The 22088-nt window shown below is 48.1% G+C and overlaps 11 protein-coding genes across 11 annotated transcripts; 7 read left to right on the plus strand and 4 right to left on the minus strand.

Annotated features, from left to right (window-relative positions):
* Window positions 1-285: 285 nt before the first annotated feature.
* Window positions 286-1062, plus strand: YALI1_F34675g (uncharacterized protein; the record flags this gene model as incomplete). The annotated part of the gene is made up of 1 exon (XM_505941.3): window positions 286-1062. One exon carries the CDS (start codon window positions 286-288, stop codon window positions 1060-1062), a length of 777 nt encoding a protein of 258 aa, XP_505941.3.
* Window positions 1063-1989: 927 nt separating this feature from the next.
* On the plus strand, window positions 1990-2520 carry YALI1_F34692g (uncharacterized protein; the record flags this gene model as incomplete). Its single annotated transcript, XM_068283488.1, has 1 exon — window positions 1990-2520. One exon carries the CDS (start codon window positions 1990-1992, stop codon window positions 2518-2520), a length of 531 nt encoding a protein of 176 aa, XP_068139589.1.
* A 1498-nt stretch (window positions 2521-4018) lies between these two features.
* On the plus strand, window positions 4019-4519 carry YALI1_F34712g (uncharacterized protein; the record flags this gene model as incomplete). The annotated part of the gene is made up of 1 exon (XM_505942.4): window positions 4019-4519. The coding sequence occupies one exon, from the start codon at window positions 4019-4021 to the stop codon at window positions 4517-4519; it is 501 nt and encodes a 166-aa protein (XP_505942.2).
* Window positions 4520-4828: 309 nt separating this feature from the next.
* Window positions 4829-5698, minus strand: YALI1_F34729g (uncharacterized protein; the record flags this gene model as incomplete). The annotated part of the gene is made up of 1 exon (XM_505943.3): window positions 4829-5698. The coding sequence occupies one exon, from the start codon at window positions 5696-5698 to the stop codon at window positions 4829-4831; it is 870 nt and encodes a 289-aa protein (XP_505943.3).
* Window positions 5699-6453: 755 nt separating this feature from the next.
* On the minus strand, window positions 6454-6783 carry YALI1_F34737g (uncharacterized protein; the record flags this gene model as incomplete). The annotated part of the gene is made up of 2 exons (XM_068283489.1): window positions 6454-6547; window positions 6596-6783. The coding sequence occupies 2 exons, from the start codon at window positions 6781-6783 to the stop codon at window positions 6454-6456; spliced, it is 282 nt and encodes a 93-aa protein (XP_068139590.1).
* Window positions 6784-7723: 940 nt separating this feature from the next.
* YALI1_F34749g (uncharacterized protein) lies at window positions 7724-9826 on the plus strand (the record flags this gene model as incomplete). Its single annotated transcript, XM_505944.3, has 1 exon — window positions 7724-9826. The coding sequence occupies one exon, from the start codon at window positions 7724-7726 to the stop codon at window positions 9824-9826; it is 2103 nt and encodes a 700-aa protein (XP_505944.2).
* A 916-nt stretch (window positions 9827-10742) lies between these two features.
* Window positions 10743-12440, plus strand: YALI1_F34779g (uncharacterized protein; the record flags this gene model as incomplete). Its single annotated transcript, XM_505945.1, has 1 exon — window positions 10743-12440. One exon carries the CDS (start codon window positions 10743-10745, stop codon window positions 12438-12440), a length of 1698 nt encoding a protein of 565 aa, XP_505945.1.
* A 183-nt stretch (window positions 12441-12623) lies between these two features.
* On the plus strand, window positions 12624-13193 carry YALI1_F34798g (uncharacterized protein; the record flags this gene model as incomplete). The annotated part of the gene is made up of 1 exon (XM_505946.3): window positions 12624-13193. The coding sequence occupies one exon, from the start codon at window positions 12624-12626 to the stop codon at window positions 13191-13193; it is 570 nt and encodes a 189-aa protein (XP_505946.2).
* Window positions 13194-13429: 236 nt separating this feature from the next.
* YALI1_F34818g (uncharacterized protein) lies at window positions 13430-15003 on the minus strand (the record flags this gene model as incomplete). Its single annotated transcript, XM_505947.3, has 2 exons — window positions 13430-14614; window positions 14869-15003. 2 exons carry the CDS (start codon window positions 15001-15003, stop codon window positions 13430-13432), a joined length of 1320 nt encoding a protein of 439 aa, XP_505947.3.
* Window positions 15004-18275: 3272 nt separating this feature from the next.
* On the minus strand, window positions 18276-18995 carry YALI1_F34862g (uncharacterized protein; the record flags this gene model as incomplete). The annotated part of the gene is made up of 1 exon (XM_505948.3): window positions 18276-18995. One exon carries the CDS (start codon window positions 18993-18995, stop codon window positions 18276-18278), a length of 720 nt encoding a protein of 239 aa, XP_505948.1.
* A 787-nt stretch (window positions 18996-19782) lies between these two features.
* YALI1_F34870g (uncharacterized protein) lies at window positions 19783-21201 on the plus strand (the record flags this gene model as incomplete). Its single annotated transcript, XM_505949.3, has 1 exon — window positions 19783-21201. One exon carries the CDS (start codon window positions 19783-19785, stop codon window positions 21199-21201), a length of 1419 nt encoding a protein of 472 aa, XP_505949.3.
* Between the last annotated feature and the right edge of the window lie 887 nt (window positions 21202-22088).

The raw sequence follows: 22088 nt of genomic DNA on the forward strand, positions 1-22088 counted from the left end.
GTAGATCTGATAAACACGCCCTGAAGAGGGAGGTATTAGACCTCACCAGGATATACAAACACGAAGGCACACGGGTTTTGAAAGCATACTCCACCAATCATGACTTTTAAAATCTCCCTATAACTCTCGTGGGTCTGCGCGTGTGCGCCACACCCCAGATACTTCACCCCTTCATGCTTACTCATCCGCCTGGAGACGAACCCAAAAGGCTCACAACCTAAAATTCCGAACTTCTTTCAATTTATCGGACCATTGTCTGCAACCACTACAACACAACTCTACACCATGTTTCGAACCGTGCGAAGCTGTGCTGTGGCCCTGCCCACCCGAGCATCCACCCTGCGAGCCTACCATTCTATCAACCTCATCAACACAAAGCCCACCGAGGACTACAATCCCAAGACCAAAAAGTTGCTAGACGCAGCCATGGATCTGGTCCCCAGTCTTGGATTCACTGACCAGGCCCTTACACTCGCCTCTAGACGTCTTGGTTACACAGATACAACTCCCCTGGTGCTTCCCGAGGGTCCTCTAGATCTAATTGTGTACCATCTTCGACGAGAACGAGAGAAGCTGGCCGTCGCCTCTGAGACTGCTCCTGCCGACCCTCCTGCCGCCCCCACGACCCCGGATTTCCGAACCAAGGACCAGCGACTTGACGATGCCTGCCACGAACTCATTGTGCAGCGTCTCAAGGGCAACATCCCCGTCATTGAGCACCTCGACAACGCCTTGGCCCTTATGGTCCAGCCTCAGAACATGGCCGAGTCTCTCAGCGAGCTGGGAGCTCTCAGTGACGAGATTGTTCACCAGGCTGGCCACCGATCGTCCGACTTTGACTGGTACACGCGACGAGCATCCATCTCTGCTGTCTACGCTGCGTCTGAGGTATACATGTGCCAGGACAAGAGCAAGAACTTTGAGGACACCTGGAAGTTTGTCAAGAGCAGTCTGGAGGCCCGACGGGGGCTGCAGGAGGGCGTTGGAAACGTGGGCCAGTGGGTCAGCTTCCAGGGCATTGCCTCCGTCATGGTCATTCGATCCCTGATGACTCGGTTGTAAGGAATCACATCCTACACCCCGTTTTCTGATTGAAACCACATAGCTATAGATGAATTACGAGTATATGAGTTGCTGTACGTGTAGATACTTGTAATCTGTGGTGCTCGTAAAATTGGGTTTGCTTGTTTGAGGGAGGTTTGGACCTGTTCAGCACTGATTGATAAGATAGAGTTCTGACTCCGATTTATCTTTTGCATCAGAGAGGAGTGGAAGTATCGAACAGACATGTGGTGGTTAGAGTGAGTGATGAAGATGTTTAACGCAGAGTGTTTGGTGAGCTTCAGTAACCTTCGGTAAGCTTGGTGTATGACCTTTAAGCTAGATGGCTGCTGTTACTCATAATCTGTGTGGATAAGGTGGTTGCTTTCTAGCTATAATGATCTAAAAACATCGTACATACTGTATGATATGATATTGTAGATACTGTATACTCGCAGAGATATTTTTGCCACCTTCGGTGTTTGATTTTTCTTCCCCGATACGCCAAGTGTCCATAAATACACCCTTGTCTGTGCGTATCTCGCCCTCCAAATGCGCAGCACTCAGCGTGCAGAGGCAGTACAAGTACGTAAAACTCAGTTGGGAAAAAAGCTGTGATTAAGTGTCTGTATTGTGGAGGTTTTGAGGGACAGATTTGAGATCTAAGCAGACCGGCTTGTTACTTGAGTCGTTTCAATGGAATTGGCGCCACTTTTGTGTCTTTGTGGGTTACGAATAGATCTTGTAGCCGTATCCTCATGGGTTTTTTTTAGGTCTAGACACTACAGTAGAACGCGTAGTTGTGATATGGCGATGACTTTAAATACTTGTTGTCGTACGAGTACAGTAAGTACCCGTGCTTGTTTATAGTGTGTTTTTGCTCATATTTCCTTCTGTTTTTCTACCTTGGGGGGTCTCTGTCTGTTCCACCAACCACCGTCGATCCATATGAAAATGAACGTCTCTTTTTCGCTCTCTTGGGCGTCTCTGTGTGATGTTGTCCTGTCACAACTGTCGTGCTTTTCAGACGTGAGATGCACAGCCTCGTGTATGAACAACTGGTATGGACAGCGCATCATTGGGGAGACGAGAGGACGGTTAAGTCGAAATAATCCCCAATTTTACTCTTTTTTTGACCGTTTTTTCCCCATTTTTTTGCCGATCGCCTACCTCCTAAAAATTCACTTTTTGCTCTTTCCGCCCCAAATTCTTTTTGAGACGTGTAAAATTATGGTCAGCCGTGTGTCTCGAAGTTACGTGGTGATATGCAGGATGGTGTTGAGAAACGTCATCCGCTGTAACAGTGGAGGAGCGGAGGGAAAAATATCAATTCCAAAACGCTTGCAATTCGATACAAAAGTGGGGCCTCATCTATTTACCCTCCAGTACACTACGCGTGGTCATCTGATTACAACTATCGGTATTAGTACGAGTACAACGCCAACCCAACACACACAAATCAATTTATACACCCCCTAACCCTAAAACCTAAGCCAAATAATTATCCCTTGATTCGAAGCGTGTCTAATATTAAGATAAAAGAGAAACCGTTTTCTTCCACTACGCAACACTCACTCTCTCACTCTCAGAATAGCGACTTCTAGCGGCGTGTAAACGACACCAAAACTGCCACAGCCCTCTCATTCCCAGTCGCCAAAAAAAATCCAAAAATGTTTTCCCTCTCGTTCACCACCCTCACACTCGCTATTCTGGTGGTTCTGTGGGCGTCGTCAGCCTTTGGAGCCAACGCAGACTCCATTCTCGATACTTCTCACGTGAGCAACCACTGGGTGTGGTCCTTCACCGAGGATTCCATCGCTCTGAGCGCAGCCATTGCTCTGGTGTTCACCTATTCTGTCATCAAGGTTACCAACAAGGTCGTGTTGGAGCCCTCCAGCAAGTTCATTGTGACCACCTTCCCCGAGTACATCAAGCTGACCCAGGACAGTACTCAGAGGTGATTACTGGGTGCTGACCGTGTGTTTTCTTGTTTGATTTTGATTGTTTGCTGAAAGGGGTCTGTACCTGCAAGACCCAGCTCCAGCCGAAAAGGAGCCTTACACAAGACCCAGCTCCACAGCTATCCAGCTGAAATGTATAGATTGTAATTTATTGTTTGTTATTGAGGTAGTGGAGATGAAAAGCGATGTCGTGATTCACGTGAAACAAGCCTGGAATATGCAGGAGACCCCGTGAGATCATCTTGTTCGGGTTATGTTTCAACTGCAGAGAAATACATGTTGACAGACCTCAAAGGTGTACCTATGTATACCATGGTCCACTGTGGTTTGTCTTCATTTTGTATACAGTCTATACTCTGTGTCCAGTATAGCCTATATTCAACTCCTCGAGGGAGACTTCTGGGTAAGGAGATGTCTTTGCTGGTCATCTATCATATCAGCTAAGCTGTTACCAGACGTGTTGTCGTGGTGGTACAAGTACTTGTACAGATACCAGTAGATATTGCACCGACTCTAGACTGTCTGAAATAATCGTTTCATTTCGATGATATCTTCAACATCAGACTCTGACATCAAAAAGTGGTGTAAGAGTAAGGAATATAGCTAGGTGCAGAGATGCAATTCATTCACCTTACCAAAGGAAGTCAGCTCTGGTGGCTCAGTTCAATTACGTCTCTTCAGACATAACTTCTGCAGTAGCTACTTGTACAGTAGATTTCATGGTCCTACAGTCTGTACAATACTTGTATCCACCTCCTGTACAAGTATATGTAGTCGAAAACCGAGATAAATCAGAATATCATAGCTTAAAGGAGAGATGATTATATCATGGTTATCTCACCTGCATTATGAGGTCAAATTTGTGTTCCGATACCGACATATCTCCATACTATACTGTAGGTTCTTGTAGCTCGTTACAGCACCTTCCACTCTCACCATAGAGTTCCATATCGCGTTTTAGGTTGAAGGCTGATTTCGATTCCAACATCTCATCCACAACATCTACACACATCAAAATGACCAACACGTTGGATGATTCAATCGGAAGTATGCAAAACTGTGTGTCGATCGTCCGAGATACGTCACTGAAACTACGGTCGCGTGCCCAGACGCCTGAGGAAACAGAGCGAATCAAAAAGGTTCTACAGCTGACGCGAAAGTACGAGGAGGTGACCCAGAGCGAGGTGCTGGCAGCCCAGCAGCGCCAGGCGGCCGAAATTGCGCCCCAGGTTCAGGATCTGATTGGCGGAGTCGAAAAACAGATCAGCAGTTTGCATTCCAAGGAGCGGAAGCTCAAATCACAGTCTGAGCTGAATAAGAGCCGATTGGAGCAATTTCCTATGACGCGAAGAGAAGTGGTTGACGTGCCCCGTGACGCTGACAATGTTGTGGAGGTCACGGAGGAGGAACTGCAAGAACTTGAGGAGCTGCAGCGAGAACGGGAGAAGCTGAAGATGGAGATTAGTCGTCTGAATCTGGAAAAGCGGAAGAGTGTCTATGGAAAGTTGCCTCAGTAGGATATATAGGCGTACGTATTTATTTTAATTTATTTACCCATGTTGAGGGTGCTATTGCTTGCCATTTGTGACCAGACTGTGACTTGGTAGGTGGCTCTAGGAGCTATGTTGCATCGTGAGGCTTAAGGCACGCTTGTGTCATTATCACTGTAACCTGGTGTATGCCACGGTGGCATGCATTTACAGTAGTTTATAGCACAGGTTATCAGATGCCAGTAAATCATCTGAATCATGTCTTCCATCCAGTTCTGGCAGCTATAATTTACCCCCTATTGCAAAATCAAAACTCTTTAGGTATGTACATACGGCCTAAGCCTGAGCCTCCTTCTCGACTCTCTTATAATTAACGTCCAGGTAGCTTGCCAGGGAGTAGGCGTAATCGTGGACCACCTCCTCATACTTGACGGGAGGACCCTGTTCGTGCACATTGGTCACCTTCTTTTCGTCCAGACCACATGGCACAATGTGGTCGAACCAGGACAGGTTGTTGTTGACATTGAGACAGATTCCGTGGCTAGTGATGTTTCGTCGGATGTTTACACCCACAGCGGCAATCTTGGACTCTCCATCCATGGTCCAAACTCCAGTGTTTTCAGTTCGGGTGGTGAAGATTTGGTACTGGGCAAGAGCACTGATGATACTGCTCTCCAGCAGACTGATGTAGCACTTGGGGCTCAGGGCCGAGTCAGAGCCGTCATCGTTAATCTTTCGGAATTGCAGTAAATCCAGAATGGGGTATGCGACAATCTGACCCGGCCCATGAAAGGTGGTTTCTCCGCCTCGCAGGGTGTGTGCGATATCGGCCTTGGAAACATCAATTGGTTCATCGGACGGCTCGGATTTCGTCTCTCGGTGGTTGGGGGTTTCCAGAAGGGCGTCTTCTTTGCCCTGCCGTCGACCCATAGTGTACACGGGCTGCATCTGGAAGGTCAGAAGCACCGGGTCCGGCGTCTCCTTGCCTTCCTTCTTGCAGTCCAGAAACTTGCGCACAAGCTTGTCGTGGATGCCCTGTGCATCAGAATACTTGATGGGGCCCTGGATGTGCAGGTGGTTGAGTGTCAGCGGTCGCACCGGTCGAGCTCGGGTCCAGATCATTGTTTCTTGCCTAAACAGACGTGGAATTTGTCGAAAGCGCACGGAAGCACCCAAACTTAATTCTGTGTGGAAATATGCCGGCATTTCATGGAATAAATCTTGAATAAACAAAATAACTCGAATAAAACGGGACGATGAATAAATTGTGTCTCATTTGTTATTCTGATTTTTTGCAATCAAAATATACTCCTTAGGAGCTTCACGCATTTGCTAGTGTCAAACAGAGTGAGAGCCTATACACTACTTGAAATAACAGTCGAGAATGTTGAATGTGTCGCAGGCACAAGTAAGCATAGACGTTCATCAGTGAGTCAGAATCTCTTAGAATAGACCTTGTACTGCTATTCGGACTGTGTTAGATTGCCTCTTTTGTATGATTTGGGCAAATGATGATGTCCTGGTCACTACTGTATTCATAAATCAAACACCCGAAGCCCGTTGGCGTATCGGAGCCCATCATGCACTGATAGCTTTTATCCGAGGTTGCGCGTGAGTCTATATCTGTGGATTTGAGGTCGTTTCGAAGGTGGCGACTTTCTAGAAGAGCTTGTGAGTCGGTTTCCGAAGTCGTTATTGAAGCTGAAACCCCGAGTGTTGTGTGGATGATACCTGTGTTTCGAGTGAATAACTGCTGGAGTATTGAGCTGGAGACTGGTATACAAATGGGTATGAAATTATCACTGAAATACATATTATCTGCTACTGGTAGACTGTCAACTCAGCTACTGCACAACTATCGGTACTTCCTGTACTCGTACAAGTACATAATGTACTGTAACGACTTGTTTTCTGTTGCTAACGTCTTCTCTTCTCCAGACCCTGAATTCAGGCTTATCAGATCAGAAATACATGTCCGTATTGAAGTTCAGTATCTTGGAAATCCAGTCTTTAATGGAGACACTCAATAAACAATAAAGAGTCGGATTTGTCATTCTAATTAAAACTCAACGAAATCTCTCTCAACCCCGCAGAGTCCCTCACCTCTTAGAATTTGTCTCACCATCAAGGAACGTCTCGTCTCGTTGATGACTTGTCTGACTCTGGCTCGACAAATCTGAGTCTGGATAGGATTTCTGGTTACCCAAAAGCAATAATGAGGCGTGTTTAATGCGTCCCCGGACTCGTTGTCGGCTTTTGCTCTTTTGGACCATCTTATCAACCTGCCCCATGTGCTATTGTAGTCTGTTTGTTTAGTTAGTAGCTGTAAGTAGTTACAGTAGGAGCACTTTCTCTGCACAGCAATGTAGTTTATAGCGCACAGTAGCTTGAGTGTTTTAGCACAACGTAGATAAAATCACTCAAGCGGTCTGTCAATGGCCGGTTCACGTCCTCGTCAGCTGTCTGGAGCTACACAGCCACTTTCGGGCACACCCGGTGACCCATAAAACAAAAATTGTACGTTTCCACAGCCGCACTATCCGAGTAATGTACCTGCTTCCGGTGCTTCATTTGAGGAGGGTGAGATGAGAGCATAAACTGAGGGTTAAGTGGAGTCTAACCATTAGAGGTGTGGTGAAAATGGATCACGAGGCACAAAAAGCTGCACAAAACACAATTTACGAGATTAATGCTGATGCTTCGTGTAAATGTGTTTTGGCGAGACCCCAAGAATTTTATTATATGCCGTTTTTCCGATCTCACCCCATAATGGAGACACAATGCTTGTACTTAGTACTTGTAGCTTTGTTTGTTGAGGGGTATGTACCGACTGTATGCACACTGCATTTGGCAGTCATAACAGAGAAGAGAACAGCACACCACATTTTGTTCATAGAGCTCTCAGATTTATTCAGAAAAAGCTCTCTCACAATTTACTCATCTCCAAAAGATAAGTGAGTCGAAAAAAGTCCGAAAATCGTTGAGTTTCCGCCCTCGGAGGCAAAAGTATGATTGTGGGGGCGGAGATTCTTGATCCAATGGTGTGATTTGACGCTGGTGATAACGGCGCACACATATGATAGCTCAGATTAGATGACAGGTATTAGGCTAGCGACAACCGGATACAATTTGGAGGAGGTAAAACTGAAGTATCAGCAACCAAAGTGACGGAAATACCACTTATAACACTACTACTAGGACTACTGGTAGTACTACAAGCAGTACGGAACCATGTGTTCGCAACCATATCCTAGTGTCCCGCGAAGCTCAAAGTCTATTTTCTGTAGTTTGTCAGAGCCAAACACAGTAGACTCTGGATACTTAATCTCACCTATAGGCCCTCTGATCATGGCGCAAAAAAGCAACAAAACAGAGGACGCTCCCATGAGTGTTGAAACACAGACACAGACGCAGCAGCATGCTCACGTCGGCCCCGCCCAGATGGCATCGGCCTCCGCAGCTTCCTCTGTACACATCAAGGAGCTCACCCAGGAGGTGTCTTCCTTGTCCACCCGGCTTCTCCAAGCGATGGAAACACAGTCTGAGCTGGAGGAGGAGCTTGGACGAGAGAAGCGTGACAAGGATCGAGCCAACGTGGAGAACAAGGAGCTGAAAACTGAGGTCCAGAACCTGCGGGAGGAGATGCAGGAGCTTTCAGCGGAGCTGTTTGATGAGGCCAACAACATGGTGTCTGACGCTCGAAGAGACGCCGCCAAGGAAGTGGCAGAAACCAAGAAGCGCAACGACCAGCTCAAGGTGCAGCTTGAGGAGCGAGACAACTTGCTCGAGAGTCTACAGGCCCAGCTGAGTGCACTAAAGCAGGCCATGCAGGAGCGAGACGAGGAGGAAGATCGACTACAGAACCTGGGCGAGGAGAGCGATGAGGAGGAGCAGGAGGACCGTGTTACACAAAGAGACAGCATTCACGGAACCACGAATGACGGATCAGACGATGGGTTTGAGTCTGCCGCAGAGGGTGATTCTGACAACAAACAACACTCGTCGTTACCCGGATCAGCAAACGCTTCTTCCACCAACGTTTCTGGACCCCCACCAGTTGCTACTCGACCTCGTCTCTCCCGTGCTCCTTCATCTCGAAAGCGAATGACTGCCGCACCTACCACAGCAGAACTCAACTCTCCCTCCAGGCCTCATCTTCGACAGGATCTGGCCTCTTTTAGAGACTTCATTGCTCTGGTTCGACAGGCTGCTAAGCAGCGAGAAGCTTCTCTTGAGTCTGCCACTAACTCGGCCTCAACTCATGCGGCCGGTCCCACGTCGTCTTCCACTTCTTCTACGGACGTCGCTGCCACTTCCTCCAACGATGACGTACCCCATACTCCACCCACACACCAGGGCCCCTTCAAGCACGACGACCAGTCCCCGCTCACATCCATCTACTCGTCGTACATGTCACCACAATCTCACAAAGAGCCCCCACAACTGCAACTCAAGGATACGCGGTTTTTCAAAAAATTCATTTCCGAAGACTTTGAGCCCACTCTGCGACTTGACCTGGCACCCGGTCTATCGTGGCTTGCCCGACGAGCAGTCCAGATGGCTATTTTGGAAGGAACTATTGTCATCGACCCAATCGCAGCTGTCAACGAGCTGTACGGTGTCAACATGATGACCAACATGTGGCTGAATGGAGGATTCAGCGAGTCTGCTGGAGCTCCCCGAGATGCCAACGGAGAGCTTCTGAAGGACGCACACTCCGGAGACGCTACCACCTCTAAGGACGTGGTTGCTCCCGATCACCCCCCCAAGCAACGACCTGTCAGTGCATTGGTCAGCTTTGCTCGTGATGCCAAGCTGATGAAACCCGAAAAGGTGAACGAGGAGGATAATCACATCACGCCTCCCATGTCGCGAGAAGAAGCACGGGCTCAGACTGCCCGAGATCTGGAATCAAGGGCCTCCCACGATTCGTCCCGACACTCGCATGACTCTCGAACGTCTTCCTCCAACAACGTGTCGCCTCCCATGGCGACTATTTCGGCCTGTGCTCTCTGTGGCGAGTCTCGAAACCACTCTCTGGTCTATGCCCGTCTTCACTATCTGCGAACAGCTCATGCCGCCGCTGGAGAGACTGGCGAGTCAGGTGAAGCTGGTCCCAACACCTCTGCCTTGACTGCAGGCAAGGGCTACCCTCTGTGTGGTTACTGTCTGGTGCGAGTGCGAGCTGTTTGTGACTACCTGACTTTTTTGCGGTCTGTCAAGGACGGTGTTTGGAAGGTGGATGGCGTTGCCTCTGAAAACAAGGTGTGGGCCGAGTGTATCCGACTCAAGGAGCGAATGTTCTGGGCTCGAGTCGGTGGAGGTTTCCTGTAGTGTGTGTGAGAGAGATAGGGAGAGAGAGGGAGAGAGAGGGAGAGAGAGGGAGAGAGAGAGGATTCCAGGAGCATAACATCAGGAGTTAGGTGCGTCAGGAGCATTTTAATGATAAATGGCCCGTCCGAAGAGCACATGCAAGAAAGTGGTGTGCAACGAGAACATGGCCGGTAATGAGTTCACGTCTGGAGTATACTGTACAAGTATGCATGTACAGTGTCAGTACAGTAATACAATGATTAAATGATAGAAGCAATGAAGTGGAACACGTACAGCAGAAGCCCGTAATATTATTTCTTGAAACATTCCATTGTACTACTTGTAGTACGATACTTGTAGTCTGACATAATGTCTTGGCGTTCTAAGGGCCGTCTTGATTAGTCAGATGAACAATGTAGTATTACAGTAGTAAGTGACATTGATGAGAAGGTGATGCAGTTGATTGATACGCAACAGTATTATGGGCTATTGGATTCTCTTATTTCCTATGCATGCCACGTCCTAGCTACAATATAATGTCTCTCATAAGCAACAGTAAAGTACATAGTGTACGTATCCGTACGTAGAAGGATCCCTGAAGTATCTCTCAAAAAAGACAGTCAAGTAAGAACTTAGATCTAAGTTAAGGAGATTTTATTTTGCCCTAGAATAAAAGTCTGAATTGTTGATTAAAAGGTGTTAGTACAAATACTATGGCCTCCCGACAAAGGAGATATCACTCGAACAAGTGTAAATACTCCGCTCCCATGTAATTCCTAATCTGCTTGCACTTTTACATGATCCTTAATGACCTCTTCCTGCACTTGGTCCTGCACACCTCAAACTTTACTCCGAAGATGCAACTCGCACTTTGTTTCCAATCGTGACTCCAAAAACAGAGACATCACTAAACCACACCGCCGAAGACGACAATACCATGCCGCCTCGACGATCAGGACGAAACAAGAAGAAGGACGAGGATGTGACGATGGCTTCTGCCGACACGGATGTCAAGCAGGAAGTGCCATCTTCTCAGGACCAGGAGGAGACCAAGGATCAACCAAACAAACCGAAGCGTGGAAAAAAGCGAGGAGCTACTGAGGTGTCCAAGGAGGATCAGGTTAAAACGGAGGCTGGTACAGATGAAACAGCTGATGTCAAGCAGGAAACCACAGAGACTTCTAACGAAACACAAGCACCAGTTCAAGAGACTGCAGAAACGACGGTGGAATCTGAACAGACTGCCGACGAGGCATCTGTAGTGGCCCAGGTGGAGGAAAAGCTTGAACGGATCAACGACAAGAATGACAAGCTCAGCGAAAAGAGAGTATCCGACAAAGTGCTGGATCAGACGAAAATCACCCTGCGACTGCTGATGAGCAGACACGCCACAGACAAGGTGGATAAGACGGTCAAGAAGACTGTGGAGGATGCAGGAATGACGATTGAGGTGGTGGATACGGTGAATGCGCCGGAAAACGTGATTCTTCTACAAGGACCGTGTACCGGTTTGGATACTTGCATCAAGGCTCTATTGGACCTCGACACAGCCCTAGCTCCTCCTGGAATGATCACACGACGGCTTAGACTGCTGTTTGAGGATCAGGTGTTATCAGAGATTCCACAGATCAACATCGCCACAAACCAGAACCTGTTTGCATCTCGACCTATTGATATTGTCACAGGTGTCCATGTGAGCGTAGGCATCTCTACCCTTCCTCAGAGCACTGACAGAAGCGTGGTTGTTTCAGGACATGCGAATGCAGTCATCAAGGCTGTTCGTGAGTTTCTCAAAATGATTCTGTTTATCCAAATGGACGGGTTGAAGGCTAATGGAAACAACACAGATGCTGCCAATTACGAGATCGACTCCTCCACAGCTATTTCAGCTCCATACATCTCTAAGCTGGTCACTGGCGTGTACGGTCACCCTGACACGTTTGTCAGACAGAAGGAGAATGAAAAGTACGTTGGAAGCAATACATACATTACTCGAAGACGTCGGGTGGAGATTCCGGATATCGATCTCCGAAACGTTCCCAAGGGACCCGCCGCCTCTGCTTCGACATACACCAACAACGGAAACAGCAATAGCCACGGATATAACAACCACGGAGGACACAACTACAATAACCATCGAGAAGGTGCAGGATACCACAACAGCGGTGGACCTCGAGATGGACCTCGAGATGGACCCCGAGATGGACCCCGAGATGGACCCCGAGACGGACCTAGGGATGGACCTAGGGATGGACCACGTGACGGACCACGTGACGGACCACGTGATTTCAAGCCTCCTACTGGTCCTCGAGGTCGAGGGGGTGATCGCCCTGTTCGCCAGGATGCCAGAGGTCCTGAGATTCGCGAGTTTTCACCTCGAGAAGCCTCAGGACAGACCACTCAACAGATCAACGTACGAAAGGATATGATTGGAGCTATTATTGGCAAGGGGGGATCCTCTATTTCGGAAATCAGGAAGAAGTCCGGCACCAACATTCGTGTGATTGACTCGGAGGACCCCAGTCAGTTGGAACGGTCAGTCAGTATCACTGGAACTGCCGATGGAGTCAAAATTGCTGTCCGGCTAATCCATCAGAAGATTGAGCAGGAAAAACACATGTATCGAAGAAGTTAGAAGGGGTAGGACAAACGGCATATAGTTATTGTATATCAGCATTATTGAGTATCAATGAAGTAAGTATTCACTCAAATAAAGTCTAAGTAAAAATATGACAAAATGCACTACACCAACCCTAGCCCACACACTCGCATCAGACCAAGCTGCAGGTCACTCCACTCATTACAACACCCTTAGAACATGTTTGGCATCTTTTCGCGCATTCCCGTGGAGCTGCGCACGGCCGTGTCGATTGCGGTTCGAGCAGGCTGTGCCATCCATTTCTTTCGCATGCACATTTTCGAGTCTTCACTCACATACGGCCCATCAATGATTCCGACTCTTGATGAGAAGGGCGACTTTGTCAATATCGACAAGCTGAAGAGCAGAGGGCGAGGCGTGCAAGTTGGTGACGTGGTCGTGGCGATAAAGCCGACCACTTCAGACCAGCGGGTCTGCAAGCGAATCAGTGGTATGCCTGGAGACATCATTCTTATAGATCCTGAACGGTCTGATAACGAGTTCATTCAGGTCCCCAAGGGTCACTGCTGGGTCACTGGCGACAATCTGAGCATGAGTCTGGACTCTCGAACATACAGAGCCATGCCTCTAGCCCTCGTCAAGGGTAAAATCATCGCTGCTCACTCATTTGCACGGGGATTCCGATTCCTACCAAACACTCTGGAGGACGCTGCGGAAGATGAACTAATCACAAATACTGTGACATTGGTGGAGGACGAGCCTGTTGAGGTGGCCACTACGAGCAGTTAGTGGTGGATTGGCATTGTACATAAGTACTATAAGTTATTAGCATGGTTGGATTGTACTACAAGTACGAGTGAATACAAGTAGAGTACATACATACCGCCATAAAATGCACCAAAAAAAGCGAACCACAATTTGTACGACCGTAGCCATACAGTACAGTATGTACAGGCATGTGCTTCTTATCTCTACTATTGTTACTCATGATCTAATAAATATAAAAAGTGCCGCTTGAGACGACGTTAGTGAACCGTGGCTATCTTGAGAGCCATCTCAACATGCTCTATTCGGAATCGGGGCAGCTCTCCGAGATTGACACCGTGTAGAGTCAACTGGTCCATCAGAATAGACTCGTCGATCCTGGCTCCTTGCGCCTTGGCCTTGAGGTACTCATTCTCCACAGCAACTGGGCCCATGTACCCAGGGAAGTTAGAGTCTTCATCCACCTTACCTGACCAGTAAGACCCCGACACGGAAATGGGAAGTTTGAGACATGTGATGACTCGCGGGATAGAGAAGTCTTCGTGGAAACCATGAGCGTAGAATCTGTGAAGCTTCTCCTTGTTGCCCTGAATGTACGCCGTTAGCACTTCGAACAGTGCTCGTCTGAAGATACGTTCGCACAGTCGGTCCAAAATCACGGGGAACTGCAATGTGTGAATATTGTCCAATACGTCCTGCCCAGACTCCATCAGATGTTTTCGCTGGGTCAAAATGACCTCTCCTACCTTCGCAGGGGTTGCTGCCGAGTCCAGAGATGCGTACGGTTTGGAATCATGGGGATAGCCAGGGGTGTCTGACTTGGGGAACGTGTTTTTGACCACCTCATCGGGGGTCAGAGAGAAGGGAGCAAGAATGTCGGCGGTGGGCTTGGGAATGTCGTGAGAGGAAGAATCGGGGGTCAGAGACAGGTGGCTGGACATGTCGAGATCGGAGTTTGGCGAGTGATTCTGATGCTGAATCTCGAGCAGCTGCTCTGCCTCGTTTCGCTTGATCCACTCCACAATCTCGTGAGGAAGGTCTTTGATTATGTTCTGTGCGTAGGGCATCATCGACTCGTCATCTGTACGAGAAGACACTGGGGAAGAGCCCATTGTGTGGTTCTGGAACGTGCTGACGGGGTTAGACACGTAGTCGTTGTACTTGAGTACCATGTCGGCTGTTAACTTGTGGCTGGGGTCGGTGTTATTGGTCATTCGCACAAACCCACCGATTCGAATGCCAGCAAACGCAAACAGCTGCATCAGCTCATCATTGCTTTCACGCACTGCCACCTGGACTCCTCGCTGGTAGAACTCGAAGAAGGACGACTCTACACACGAAATGACCTTTTCTAGAGCCTCTACACGGGCAGTGAGCTCATGCACAATGTTGTCACGTCTCTGACGGTACTGTCTCTGAGCGTCTCTCACCTGAGCTCGTCGTCGCTGTGTTAGTTATGTGTCATGAAATCGCAAATATACTGCAACTAGTGAACATTCGAACTGATGCATATTGTGTTTTGCCACAAGAGATTACCCCTCTCGGACAAATCTCGGATACTGCTGTATCGCAACACAGGAGTGGGAGGAAATATAATCACAATCCACCATGAAGGACACGAGAAACATGATGCACTCCGTATGCTAGATATCACGTCGATAGTTGCAATTTGCTCGTTTGGGCATGACGTTTTACTCACCTCAGCTTGAGCTGCAGAAGAAGTCTGTAGACGAGGCCGGCCTCTCTTGTTCTTCTTCTTGGGAGGCTCTTCCACTGGGTTTACCGGGTTAGCGATCGCAGTCGACGACTGTTGTGACAGCTCGACGTTGGTCATGGTGATCAAAGATGAAGGGCACTGTACTTGATGTGTGCGTGTGTGTGTGTGTGTGTGTGTGTGTGTGTGTGTGTCACTGTAGATGTGTGATCCAGTGGTTGTGTTGAGTGTTCAAGTCGTGAGGGGCGCAGTATGGTGCCTTTATGAACTCAAGATATCAGGCGTCTGTGATCTGGGGGAAGTATCGTGGTGTCTTTACCGCCATATATATCTATCTGTCTTTTTCTCTGTGCTGGTTTCTGTCTCGCACTTCCTAGCTGCATTTTCACACTCCTTCACACTCTAAACTGCCAAATAGGGTTACGCGGGGTCCACCACTTTAGTGTGTCAACTATTAACGCAGCAGATTATGCATGCAGGCACGGCCGAGAGGTGAAGGAATATGGAAATGCACCTGAAATCCATGACAGAGAACGGTACCACATAGCAGCTCAATGCAAGACCGGAAAAAACATCTCACCCACTCAGTTCGGAGACGCGGACGCAGGACCGCCGCTGACTCGTTAAGCTTCAATACCCCGCATTAATTTTGCCTCTTTTCTGCCATATCTCTTTGTTGCGACATGTACCAACGGACCTTCACCATGCAGCAACTAGTGAACTAGAGCTGGGAGTGTAGTGCCACCACCGGCTTGTGATTGTTGACAATCTCCGGGTTTGCGTGCGTTTGACAAGCCCGTTCCCCACCTACTTCGGGGCTCTCTCACAGAGTCGTTTCAGTGTTCGTATCCCTCGAGAGCAATTGTTTTACGTGGTTCCATTACTGTATTCTTTCATTGTGGTTGGAGCGTCACTTTTCTGTTGAGTAATCATAAAATCCACCTCAGGTACCATACGCACAGTTCTAATACGGACCGTACACACAAGTGACCGTCCGAAAGCCGCAAATGAACAATAGCAACCTCAAAAAGCATACGCCGCCACACACACAATAAACAGGTACAAGTGCAAATGTCCGGTTCAACGCACGGTGCCTTCTCTCAAGCCCCATGGGGAAAGATCTATGGCCGAAGCCTTGGGTCCGAAAAACAAAAAACCGAGGGCAAAAAGAAACCTTGAGTGCATCTCAAATGCCCGTTCGGAGCTCTAAAGCTGGGGAAATACGGCTATGGACGACGTTACGTTGATCTAGCAAGCCCAGCGTAGCCACCGACGCCCCGCTGTTTTCGTTTAGGACTTGGAGCTAATGTCCGCTTGATACAGCACGAGTACAATAACAAGTGGAACGGGAACAGATTTGGTATCTTCCGTTCCGTGTAGAGGTAGTGATGGTGGTGGGGGAGTTCTGTTACAAGTACTAAGAGTATTTGTATCGTACTTACCAGCACTACATGCTGCAGAGTGCACTTCAGTTATACCTATAGATGATACCCATCGAAGCTCACGTATAGTATTATGTAAGGGCCACAAGTACAAGTACAAGTATATACACAAGTGCAAGTACTTGAACGATACTGTCTATTGTATCGTACATGGCTCAATTGAGGCATTGAAGCAGGGGCTGGCGATCTTCGCCACCGCAACCTCGCACAAGATACAATACAGCCTCCTTGTGTTATCTTTATCACATGGATCATTTACATTTGAGGTTCCTCTTCGTATTGACCCCTCCTTGTCTTGGGTCCTTTTACCCCAACTACACAATATTTTGCACCTTGTTCCGTCTCCCAACGCTCAACAGGCCGATCCCGGATCAATTCAACTGAAGCGGACAAATGCACTGGTTGGACACATTGGCACACTGGCGGCATGTCAGGGGCACACTACTCTCTAGACGCAAAATGACATTGGCACAAGTCAAGTCCACTTTCACATTGTTTCTGCCACTACCAAACCCGTCACTCAAGCTCCGATTGACTTCCCTCCACCCCCAAACAACCCAAGTCCAGCGCGTGTCTACCCCACATGCAGGGTGCTATGCATGTGATATTGTGGGGTAAAATCATAGTAGACACAGTGTGAATAGAACGTCTTGGGTAAGGGTGAGGCGGCCGAACCAAAGGGGAGTAAGCCGCTCTTCTGAGACCCCATCGACGGGCGTGCTCAATGTCTCGGTCTGGTATGCTGATCAGAGCCGAGGCTCGCTTGATTTCGTTCGATTTTTATTTCTCGAACTCCTGAATGGGCAATTATAGACGCGCTTAAGTGTCAGGGACAGCTTGTACATTGCTTTGGAGTCTCTAAAACCTGCATTTTGATAATCTGTCAAAAGACCAACAAGAAAAATTAGCCGATCCAGGAGACTCTGATATCTTCGAGCGGCATTTGCACAGGCATTGAGGTACTTCCTAACCCTCGTTTTAGCAGATCGAGCTGGAACACTATGTGGCCTGCAAGTACTCGTAGCTACTGTAGCTTGAAGACGAATAGGAGTTCGGGAAAGTCGCTTAAAAGCGAAAGATGAAACACTATGAGCTGTAAGAGGTATAATAAGCGAGCTCTAAATTCTCATTGGTATTTCCAGGAGACTAATACTACTTGTAGGGAGGCACATGTACAGTAAGCCGAACATTTCCGTAAAAGTAGATCAATGTCAACGCCTCCAATAGTTACTGTACACTCAACGTGTCAAGAACCAATAACCTGATTGACCTCGCTTGCGAAAAATCAGAACCGTTGAGAAGTCGCAAATCAGGTAACGGAGCAGCTATAAAATTGTGAACCTGTACATCCTGTACACTTTTTTACGAGCATTGATACTTACTCGTACGTCTCATATTAACTAGAGGTTATGTCTATAGATCACCCGCATAGGCAGTTAAAGGTGTGTGTAATGGAGATATATAATTTCACAATACTCTACAAGTACCGGAACTATACTCGTGCATGTATCTCCTAATTCCAGTAGACTTCAGCTTTCTCATTTCAAACGTTTCTTCCGTTATTTATACATGTAGCCAGCCCATGATCGAATCTTGGAGGTGTACACTAGTTCCTGATTGTGCCATACTCTGTCTGAATACGAATATGGTCTACTGAGTGCGTGCTGTAGCCTGTATCTACTTGCACATTATATTATCCATTACCAAACCATCTAAGGTGTATATACATTAAATACGTATGGAGACCACCATGATCCCTTCACCACTGATCACACTTCGACGCAGTTGTTAAGCCGTCGCTTCTAATTTCTAGCATGAGAACAGTATCAAGTCTGAACGCATTCACACGACCAAGTTTATGCGGGGACCTTCATCGAATGATCGAATACGGCGTTCTCGTCAGTCACTTGCACTACCGCTCCGCACTGTGCGGTGACCAACCACTCGCACCTATCGTCTTCCAGTCTCACGCAGCTTTTGCTTGATTCGAGCATATTCCTTTCGAATCGTCACGTAGTTTAGATGCATTTTTCCGAGGAAATGGTCAGCCAGACGCCGGTCAGTGTCCAGACGCGACAAGTAAGCGCCACAAGGGGGACACACTTGGAGTTTTTGGTGACCCGAGAAACCCGCAACAGTCATCATTTTCGCCAATTCGCGCTCTCGTAGCGCTCGTTCCGCTCGTTTCGAGTCCAGCTGCTGCATTTCAGCCAAGGCTCGCGAGATCTCGCCCAGCTCTCCAAGCAGTTTGATTTCCTCCACACTCATAGCAATAGACCCATCTAGAGCCTCCAGTTTTTCTGTGAGTTCCCGAATCTGGTTGACTTCGTCGTGGGTCGCCTCCAGTTTCAGCTGTCCCTCTTCGATTCTTCGATCACACTCCACCACGTATTTTGCCAGTTCTCGCTCGTACTCCTTTTCCAGAGGTGTGAGATTTCGACCCTGCTCCACAAGCAGCTCGTATTCCATTCGGTGTTGCTCCAGATGCAGCTTGTTGCACGACGCCTTCTCAAACCGCATGCCCACAAACAGATCATGAGGACAGAGACCGACGGTGAAGGAGTGGCACACCTTGGGGTCGTATAGATCAATCTTTTGACGGGTGGGAATCGACTCGAGAGCCTCAGTTCCCATGAGCTGTTCCAGTAGCTTCCTTTGTTCCGCGGCCATTTCTATGCTGTGTGATGCTGTGTGATTTGTTGATTGTAAAAGAGGAATGTACTACATATGGTGATACTTGGTGGTGGATCTTTTGCAGATGCAGAAACCCAAAGTTAGATAGTTCAAACAGTCGAAGGATTGTACCATGCATTCTAGAGAGTAAGTGAAACGAAATGTATGGATACAAAGGGGGACCTTATCCTTGTAGAAATTTGCTGGAAACCTACTGAATAAAAAATTTGAGAGCAGATAAACTGCTCAAGCTCAGGATTTCTAACACCTCAGGCATCCATTTACATGTACTGTCTTCATTTTTTTTGCCACTGTCTGAAGACGTCTAATTAGTGGAAACTGTGTTTTGAGGGGTTGAGACGGGAAGAGCTTACAGTACAGTAATTAGTGAGCTTCATCCGATTAAGTACAAGTACAATATTTCCCTCAACTTCTGCATGGGCAAATATATTACTCAAAGCCCCGCCTGGAACGACTCGTACCGACTACAGTACCTCTCCTTGTCTATGTCATAACGTACACTCATACCATATGATGCAATACACGCAAGTAATCTCATGTGCACCTACCGTCGCCAGACAAACCCTAACCCTACACATGTCCAATGAATTTTGGATTCAATATTTTTTGAAGCCAGCAACTGTTATCTTCTTCTCCTCACAACCCAACACACTAAACTCCGACAAAACGACGTGCTACTGTACTCTCAGAAGCATCTTCATTTTCGCATTAACAACACAAACACAGGTAAAGTATTAACACAGATTCTTTCCCGCTTCTAAACATGAACCACAAGTGTGAGTATAACCGTGGCAACTGTCATGTCACAAAACACGTCACTAATACAGACACACCCGTGAACTCGCGCTTATCTCTGGCTCGCCCACCAGTGCAGCCTCCGCCACCTCCTCCTACGTCTGGGTCGGCGTCCGACTGGCCTGAAGGACTCAAACAGTTTGCCGCTGCGTGTTTTGCACGATGTCCTAGCGGCCCTGACAAGCCTATCATGGAGGCTCAGTTGCGTAAGGTGATCACCGAGGCGTATAACACCAATACTGCATATTCGATCGATTGGAGTAAAATGGTGCTCCCCGTTTTCCTGCCCACCAACAACGGCTACACGAATAGTAACAACAATGGTCACATGAACAACAACGGCTACAACCACAACCTCAACACCAACAATAAGAAACGACCTGCATTTGACACTAACAAGAAACAGTTCAACTCCACGATGCCCCCAAAGAAGACGAAGACCAACAGCAAGCATGGGGAGGGCTATGTGGAGAACATCGGAAGCATATCGCGGAAAGACCGACAGATGCGTTTCATGCGCGAGCAACAAGCGGTAGTCGGCAACGCTAACGCGTCCCCAGCCCCCGAAGTGACCACCGACCAGCCTCTTGTAGGACGAAGTACTGCCCTGGAGAAGAAGTACCTGCGGCTGACCTCCGCCCCTAATCCCGATACTGTTCGGCCCGTGGACGTGCTGGAACGCACCCTGGAGCTGCTGATGACCAAGTGGAAGCAGGACCAGAACTACGCATACATCTGTGACCAGTTTAAGTCGATGCGGCAAGACCTAACGGTGCAGCGTATTCGAACGACATTCACGGTCAAGGTATACGAAATTCACGCCCGTATCGCGTTGGAAAAGAGCGACCTGGGCGAGTACAACCAGTGTCAGGCGCAACTTAAGACGCTGTACGAAGAGGGCCTGCCCGGCAACCGGCTGGAGTTTCTTGCCTACCGGCTGCTGTACTTGCTGCACACACAGAACAAGCAAGAGGTTGGCGACATTTTGGTTGAGCTGCTGGACGACGAAGAGGCAGCAAACTACGAGCCTGTGCAGCACGCGCTGCAGGTGAAGACAGCCATGATGACTCGCAACTATGTAGAGCTGTTTCAGCTGTATCGAACGGCTCCCCTGATGAGTGGCTACGTGATGGACAGCTTTGTGGGGCGAGAACGTATTTTGGCTCTTTGTAAACTGACGCGGTCTTTTAGACCGACTATTCCTTTAGAAACGATTTCCGAGTGGCTGGGATTTGAGTCGGAGGGCGAGTGCACCGAGTGGTTGGAGGGGCTGGGCGTGGCGCAGTTCATGGGTCCCAAGGGTCTGAGCTCTAAAGAGACTTATCCTGTGGTTGAGGGACATCGACAGCAAGCCTTTATGAAAATCGACATCAAGGGACAGATTTAGACACGGCACAAGGAACACCGCAACGGAAGAAGAGCACGATTCCCTCCTTGGCTACTAGCTCTCGTAGTCTTTAGCAGTATTAGATAGATGCCAGATGAGAATTATCGAATGTTTTGCGTATCTGCTATCGTAACCATATTGTACCTGCATCTCTAGTATGTAAACTTGGCATGAGATAATATGAGCTATTATAATAGAGATGAGGCAGACAGGTTGAGTCTACATGGAGTACAATAGTTTGAGGTCCTTATGTTACAGTAGCTCATAGTACCACAAGTACGATAGCTGAAGTATTGCACGATCCCTGTCTACAATGAGATGTGGCTGATGAGCCCTTTTCGGCTGTTGCGCACACCTAGCTATAATTTCGATGTTATCTGGCAGAAGTTTGAATACTAAAATAGTCAGCGCACGCCAAATAACGATTGCACTTGCCACATTGGCCAGGGCTGAAGCCCCATATTGTGCCCCTTTGAATCTCAGCCACGTGTCTTTTGAGTCTCCCTGATAGCTATTTCTTCGAGGTTGGGCAACCTCAAAGCCTACCGATGATAAGTCTTCGGGGCTTGGAGCTGCGTTGCTATTAGTCAGAGATAGGTGGGAAGATATCAGAGGGCCATAAAGATGGACTTGTGCCATCCGAAGCGTTTGGTTACATAACGCATATAAAATCCGAAGTGCCATAAGTAGAAATGCTTCGACTTGTCCCACCTGTCATCCCTATCGTTCCTGTGTGTCTAAGATACCAGGTGTGGAAGTGTTAACTCGCATGGAAGAGACCTGTGCATGAATGGGGCATCTGGATGAGAAACGCGGGGCAAGTGTAAGTTAAAAAGTGAGTCAGTGGACTTCCAACATTTGGAGCTCATGTGGGTGTGTAGGGCAAG

The sequence above is a fragment of the Yarrowia lipolytica genome, chromosome 1F (genome assembly GCF_001761485.1).
Source record: "Yarrowia lipolytica chromosome 1F, complete sequence".
NCBI classification, from domain to species: domain Eukaryota; kingdom Fungi; phylum Ascomycota; class Dipodascomycetes; order Dipodascales; genus Yarrowia; species Yarrowia lipolytica.